General features: G+C 40.5%; 2 protein-coding genes across 2 annotated transcripts; both read left to right on the top strand.

Annotated features, from left to right (window-relative positions):
• The first annotated feature begins 1,614 nt into the window (after nucleotides 1-1,614).
• On the top strand, nucleotides 1,615-3,469 carry LOC144005323 (tripartite motif-containing protein 5-like). Its single transcript, XM_077503445.1, has 2 exons — nucleotides 1,615-1,915; nucleotides 2,051-3,469. The coding sequence occupies exon 2, from the start codon at nucleotides 2,061-2,063 to the stop codon at nucleotides 2,775-2,777; it is 717 nt and encodes a 238-aa protein (XP_077359571.1). The 5' UTR covers nucleotides 1,615-1,915; nucleotides 2,051-2,060; the 3' UTR covers nucleotides 2,778-3,469.
• Nucleotides 3,470-5,451: 1,982 nt separating this feature from the next.
• Nucleotides 5,452-6,415, top strand: atoh1c (atonal bHLH transcription factor 1c). The gene has a single exon (XM_077503448.1). It carries the CDS (start codon nucleotides 5,697-5,699, stop codon nucleotides 6,138-6,140), a length of 444 nt encoding a protein of 147 aa, XP_077359574.1. The 5' UTR covers nucleotides 5,452-5,696; the 3' UTR covers nucleotides 6,141-6,415.
• The last annotated feature ends 661 nt before the right edge of the window (nucleotides 6,416-7,076 follow it).

Genomic DNA, 7,076 nt, shown 5'->3' with positions numbered 1-7,076 from the left:
GCATTGGTACTTTTGACTGTCTAAAATATGTGCTGCATGAATTCCTCAACTGAATCGAAAATCGTTGTGAATCATGAATTGAATCGGGCCCTTGTGAATCGAAGTAAATCGATTCTGGAAATCTGAATCGATACCCAGCCCTACTTCTAAGTGTCAATATTGAAGTTTTAAAAATGTTCACAAAAATAAGTGATAAATAATAAGTCTTTATAAAACTAACTATGAGACCAAATACTCAAATAAATAAAGCTAAATGAATTAAAATAAAACTCAATGCCACTACTATTACCAAATATACATCTGGAAATAAACAAAGTGCAAGCAAGTTAGTAGAGGCCCTACAGAGGCACATGTCTACATTTCTGGGCTGCAAAATCGGCTATCAGGTCATCATATGACAGCTTTTGTGCAATTTCCGCATTTATGAAATGCTCCTTGAACATATTGAAGCATTGACCCTGTATTCAGAAATACAAGACAATATTCAGGGATTCTACAATGAAATATGGTTTTGAACCAACCATGGTACAAACATTTTCTAAATTGATTAGGATTATGGTATTGTGCAGGCCTATATTTAAAACACAGGTACATGAAATTTTTCATAATCTACCTTTTTAGAGAAGGACTGATAGGGGACTATGTAAAAATTCTGGACATAATGTTAAAACTATGAATATGAAATGCGGAAATCTACTTAGCCTTAAGATGATTATTATTATTATTATTTTCAAATTACACTTTCACCAGTACATGCCGCTCTTGGCCGTTCCATATGAAACAATATTGTCTCGTCACATTCCATTTAACATACCGTATAATGAACGTGCTGGTCACAACCATTCCACTGCGGCGGTTTGGAGTGTTTTTTTGTTTTGTTTTTTGCTAACTGTGGTCATGTAAACGTAGCTGCTACAAAATAAACAAATTGTCATACCTGCAAGTGACGCGCGATCATCATCTCATTGTTTTTTCTTTTCCGCCCCCAATTATTGATGCCTTTTTGATGACATGTCCAGATATCCAAGAATAAACTTCTGCCAAATTTGCGATTGAAGCATAAAGTATACCCCACCCCCCTCACCCTTTATTTTTTCTATTTGTGAATTGTTTAACATAATGGCCAAAATTTCAACAGCCATTATAAATGGGAAAGGTGAAATATTGCATCCTTGTTTGACTCCACTATTCACAGAAAAGCGTGGTGTGGTACCGGTTGGGAAAATCGCCGTGCTTGAAGTATCTGTCTAAAAAGTTTCAATTATCCCACAAAATTTTGGTCCAAACCCATACACACGCAGCACATCAAAAAGGAATGTGTGTTCTCATTTATCAAAAGCCTTTTGGAAGTCAAGAAAAAGTATGAATCCCTGGTCTACTATTTCATCCTTGTAGTCTAGAAGGTCTTTTATTAATCTGATGTTGCTATGTATTGATCTTTCGTACCAGAAAGTACTGTAGCGTGCTATGGTGATCGATATGCTTCCACAGCAGAACAAAAGCACGTTACACATTTGTTTTTTTCATCTTGATTAATCAACAATATCTTTTTTTGTTTTGAACTTATTGTGGTGGGTGGAGCCTGGCGAGTTCGTCAACCTGCTTGACCTGTTCTTTTGGTTGCAAGGTTGGTGTGTCAAAACAATACCAGTTTCCGACTTCCGTGGGATTACCCGTCGGATTCCATGTTTGCTTTCCATTCTTTCAGTGACAAGCTTTTCTATTTTTTGATAACTACAAAAACGGCTAGTTTTGGATCCTGCGTCTTCTCCCTTTTTGATTGTGACCCTATTGAACCCAGGGGTCGTCATAAAACGGCGTCTTAAACTTTTAGTCACTTTTTTGACTGAGGCAGATCGGCTGTAGCCTGAGACGTCGTCGTCTTTGCCGTCATCATCACAAAGCAAGTGTACAGGTAAGTCTCGTTTGCTGGAGCACATCTGACAATTTACAGGTTTCAAATCTAAAATCCAAACCTTCCTTAATCTCTCTGCGATCAAAGCAATCTGATCTTATTGGAATGTTGCTTTTTTTTTCAAATTGTCCCCAGGAGCGCCATCATGCCTACAAAAGCCAAGAAAGATTTCTTCAGCTGTCGGTCCTGTTTGGAAGTGGCGAGCGATCCCGTCGTGCTGCCATGTCAGCACGGCTTCTGCCTCGTGTGTGTGCAGAAGCTGCCGAAGAAGGACGGAAAGCGATCGTGTCCAGTCTGCAAGTTGAGCTGGAGGTCGATGGACCTACCTTGGGTGTTTTCCTCTCCAGAGTCGGAGGACATCTGCAGCGCGTACAAGGAGAAAGTGGAACTCTTCTGTCTGGACCACCAGGAGGTCGTGTGCATGAGCTGCAGAGATGAAAAAATCCACGCGGGACACAAATTGCGTCCTCTTGATGAAGTTGTGAAAGGTCCCACAGAAGAATTGATGCACAACGTGAAGGGAAAACTGGCAGATTATTCTCATGTTACAAATGATTGCAATGAGCAAGAGGCGCTCGTCAAGCTTCAAGATGAAAGCAAGATGAAGACGGATTTTGAGGAGCTTCGTCACTTCCTGCAGGTTGAGGAGGAAGCCAGCTTGGCTGCTGTGAGGGACGGAGAAGAGGAGAAGAGTCGGATGAAAAAGGAGGAGGTTGCCGTTGTGCCAGACATGAACAGGATAAAGGAGATCATCAAGAATGTCCAGAATGCGATGATCAGAATCAAGAAGCTGCAACGAGGATCTCAGCTGTACGAAGTCGAGCAGGCGGGCGAGCGCAAGTTGAGCGTGTCAGATGAATGAAGGAGGCGGTCTCCAAAGTCGCCAAACACGAAGATCTGAGCAGTTATGGAGCCACAACACTGACAATAAGATTTGGTATTGAAAAATAAAATGTCACTTTGGAAAAAGCTGCATTAGCATAAAAACAACAATTGGCATTGTAAAAGGTTGTATTGAAAAATAAAATACAAACATTGAAAAAACACTATTTTCTTAAACCATATTTTTTTTTGTATTATGTCTTTTTCAATGCCAATCTGCAGATTTTTTTTTTTTACGCTCTTTTTTTTTTTTTTCGAGTTTCGTTACGTTTTCTTCTCCCCATTCCCTTTCAGGCAAAATGATCAATTTTCCTCTCTTTTGTCTTATTTTTTTGAATTGTTGCTCCTCTGTTCAGCTGTACACTATTGCCTGAAATAAAATGAAATGAAATAATGATAATGATGAGGTAGCATCCAAAAAAATCAAGACGAGACTCAAGGTTATTATTGATGAACGCTGTCATTTACTTTGTGTTGATTATTTTTTGTTGTTGGTTACATTGTGTTGTTGTTGATTAGGGGCAGACAACGTAAGTTTTACTTCTTTTTGTCCACTTTCATTTCTCTTTTTTTAAATGTATGAAATAAATTGAATTGAAAGATGCCATAATGAACATTGCAACTTTGTCTTTATACAACACTAATGGAAATAAACTTTATTTGAAGCGAAAATGGCCTTTGTTCTTGTTTTTTGCTATTTGTCATTATTTTCAGACCTCTGCTGCCCCCTGGTGGTCGGCTATAAGTGGTCTCATGACGTTTATCAAGTGTCAATCTAAAAAGTGTACGTGTGCGTCCAAGATTGTAACGTTTCAATTCCCCAAACCGAGAAGCAGGTGGCGCTCACTCACCATTTGCTCGTTTGTTGGTTGGCACGAGATGTAAGATGGCGACCAAACGGCTTCTTGACGACGACTTGATGCTGAGTTACATTTATTTTAGAGCCTCCACGTCATGCAGGAAACAATAAAAGTCACTCTAATGAGTGGTTGGACAGGCGCGCACCTGATAAGCGTCCATCTTAAATCGTAACCTTTGACCCTTGCAAAAAAGGACAAACCTCGACGTGCAGTAGCCACACCTCGTCCATGGGGGGCGTGCTAAACAGAAAGTACTCTCCCGTGCTGGTGGTCGATATCCTTCCACAGCAGAACGACAACAAAAGCACAACTTATTACACGATTTTTTTCATCTCGATGACACAACAATATATTTTTGTTTTTGCTTTGAGCTGATTTTGTTGGCTTTCAGCGCTGCGTGTTGTTGTTCGTGTGGCCGGTGGCGGTCGTCCAACGTCTGCCGCGCATGACGTCAGCGGATCCGATGAGTTTTTTTTTGTTGTTTAATTAAAAAAACGGGCGCGGCTACGATGAGTGACAGGAAGTGTCCTTTGGACGCTCGCCTCCTCCATGCAGGGGCGTCGTGAGGGGATTACTAGACGCGGGCGTGTGCCAGGCGACGAGGGTGGGTGGGGCTTCCTTTTACAAAAGCGAGCAGCGTGTCGGCGACCACAACAGACGGGAAGGACCCCCGACCGACCGACCCCGGCCGGCTTTTTGGCCCACACTTGTCGGCCGCCAATCAAACGGCTCGTTGGCCCAAAGCAGGCGGCAGATCAAAGACACCCTCCCCGCCTCCTTTGCCAGGGTAAAAGCAAAAAAAACAAAAAAAAGTCTATTTTGCAACATTCACTGATGCTTCTACTTGGCCAGGACCACCTCAAGCCACACCTCCTGTGGCGTCACACCCACGCTTGATTACAGCCAATCAAACGGCTCATTGACAGAAGACTCGCACCGCAGATCAAATGCTGAAAGTTCACGGGCGGGCGACTGCACCTGAAATTTCATTTGAGCTCCTTTTGATTTCGTTCTGAGCTTCTTTTTTTTTTAAGTTAGTTTTAATTTGTTTTCATTAGAGATGGGAACCTCTAGCTACCTCACAATATGATATATGTGATACAGGGCTCACGATAATGATCTTCTCACGATATGACGATTCTACCACGATTATCGATACATTGCCCAAGGTAATAAATCTTCGATAATCTACGATAAAACTAATAAAATAATATAAATAAATGATGAATAAAAATAAATAATAAAATAATTTTTTTTTAATATTTGTTTTTTGTTAGTTTCAGTATTAGTTTTAGTTTTGTTTAAAAAGCGTGCGCAATATTTGACAAAGCATGGGAGCAACATCAGAAGATACTTTTCTATTGGCTGTTGCTAGATGACGTCACCGTGTGACGCACTTTCAAACGTCATTATTCCGGTTCATATCAAAATAAATGTACTTTATTAATATGATTATATTTAAAATCATCCCCAATTGTGCATTCAATTCACTACCAAAGCGAACACGGACGTTTTTGCTAAAATAATAGTTTTTGTTAGTTTTTTTTTTTTTAACATAAAATATAGTTGGTTACTTTTTCATTTTTAAAAGGAAATTTTCGTTGTTACTTCATTTTATGAACAAAAGAGTATTTTTTTTAATGTTTTTTTTTTTCGTTAGTTTTAGTTAACTAAAATAAGCTAGTTGTGACAAAAGTATTGAGGCGCATAAAGAATTCGCAACAATGAAGAAATGAAGAAAACGTATAAATGGGGGGGAGTTAGCATGGCATTGAGACGTCTCCAAAACGAAAATGTGACTTTTCTACACTAAACCAAATCCCTTTTTATAAGGAAGAACGTTTGAATCACTTGACTTTCATCGCTTCATTTGGTGGCTTTCCAATGAAGGATGCGCGTGCCCATGCGCACTCGCGCGTCTCTAATCTCCTTTTGATGAACTTCTCCAAATTGCGCGAAGGGACGGAGCCGCCCACCCCCACGCGGGCGGGCCGGGCGCATAAATCAAACGGGCGCAAGCCTCATCGTCACACGTCAACATGCCTCCGCGCAGAAGCCTCCTGACGCCTTTCTTGTCGCTCTTCCCCGACCACACGGAGCGCCCGGAAGCCGAGGACGAGCCCGGCCGCCCCCCCTGGCCCCCGTGCGCCATCTCGCGTCCGCAGCCGGAGCAGCGGCGCATGATGAGGCGGCTGGCCGCCAACGCCCGCGAGCGGCGCCGGATGCTGGGCCTCAACGTGGCCTTCGAGCGTCTGCGCGGTGTCATCCCGCGGCTGCGCGGCGACCGCAAGCTGTCCAAGTCGGAGACGCTGCAGATGGCGCAGATCTACATCGCCACGCTCAGCGATTTGCTTCTGCAAGGGAAAGGAGCGACGACGGAGGAGGAGGAGGAAGAGGAGGAGGCGAACGGGGGCGAGGAGGGCACCTGCGGCGGGCGAACTCTGCGAGCAAGCGGCCCGCCGCATAATGACATTCGGAATTGATTTCATGCTGTTTGGATTTCTTTTTCTTGGACCTGCTGAGTTTCTCAAGTATGAAGTTCGGAAGACTTCAACAACAGGCCTCAACTATTTTTTTTTATTTTTTGTTGTATTAACAGACATTTCTACCCCCTATAAGTTAAAAGCAGATATTTGCTGACAAGCTGAAATTCCAAAAATCTTGAATATATTGATACAATTCAATCAATAAATTGTTGCACCACTGCAATTTCAGTCATGGCCTGGTCGATTTTTTTATTTATTTTTATTTTGTGTATCTCGAGGCAGTGTTAATTTTGACAAGAAATTTTAATTTAGTTTTAGTTATACTTTTTTTTTTTTTTTTTTACTTAGAATTTTATTAATTTTCCAACAATTACACATCAACAGTACAACTTAACCATAACCAAACAATAATAATCAAAAAAAGATAAAAATAATAAACTGAAAAGCAAAGTCCTGGGCATCGGCAATCTTAGTCTTTTCACTAAAATTAATTAAAGTTTAAGTCATAATTTAGTCATCTGATTTTATTTTTAATCCAATTTTAGTCGACTAAATTGACGTCGGTATTTTCCTTCAGCATACATTTCAAATTTTATACAGAAAATAACATTCTTTTAGTATTTACATTTAGTATTACGTCTTTATTGCTTAAATGAAATATGTTGAACCGACAATAATAATAATAAAAAAAAGTGCATAATTACTTGCATGAGATTAATCTTGCAGCTGCACAAAGAATGTAATCATGTTTGAATATGAAATAAAATTGCAGTAACTTTCATCACTGTGTTGTAATCATTTTCATTTTAGCCCTTTACAAAATTGTTCATCAATTTTAGTTATCGTGATCGTCTCAATGAATGGCTTCTATTTTAGTTTTCGTTAAATTTTTGTCTAAAAAAAAAGTGTGACAAAAATTTTTCGTCAACGAAA

Source organism: Festucalex cinctus, chromosome 17, assembly GCF_051991245.1.
Source record: "Festucalex cinctus isolate MCC-2025b chromosome 17, RoL_Fcin_1.0, whole genome shotgun sequence".
NCBI lineage: Eukaryota > Metazoa > Chordata > Actinopteri > Syngnathiformes > Syngnathidae > Festucalex > Festucalex cinctus.
Note: the sequence above shows the minus strand (reverse complement) of the source record. Positions and strands in the feature narration are given on the sequence as shown.

Coding starts and splice junctions, on each gene's coding strand:
- atoh1c (XM_077503448.1), top strand. CDS start 5,697: ATGCCTCCGCGCAGAAGCCTCCTGACGCCTTTCTTGTCGCTCTTCCCC.
- LOC144005323 (XM_077503445.1), top strand. CDS start 2,061: ATGCCTACAAAAGCCAAGAAAGATTTCTTCAGCTGTCGGTCCTGTTTG.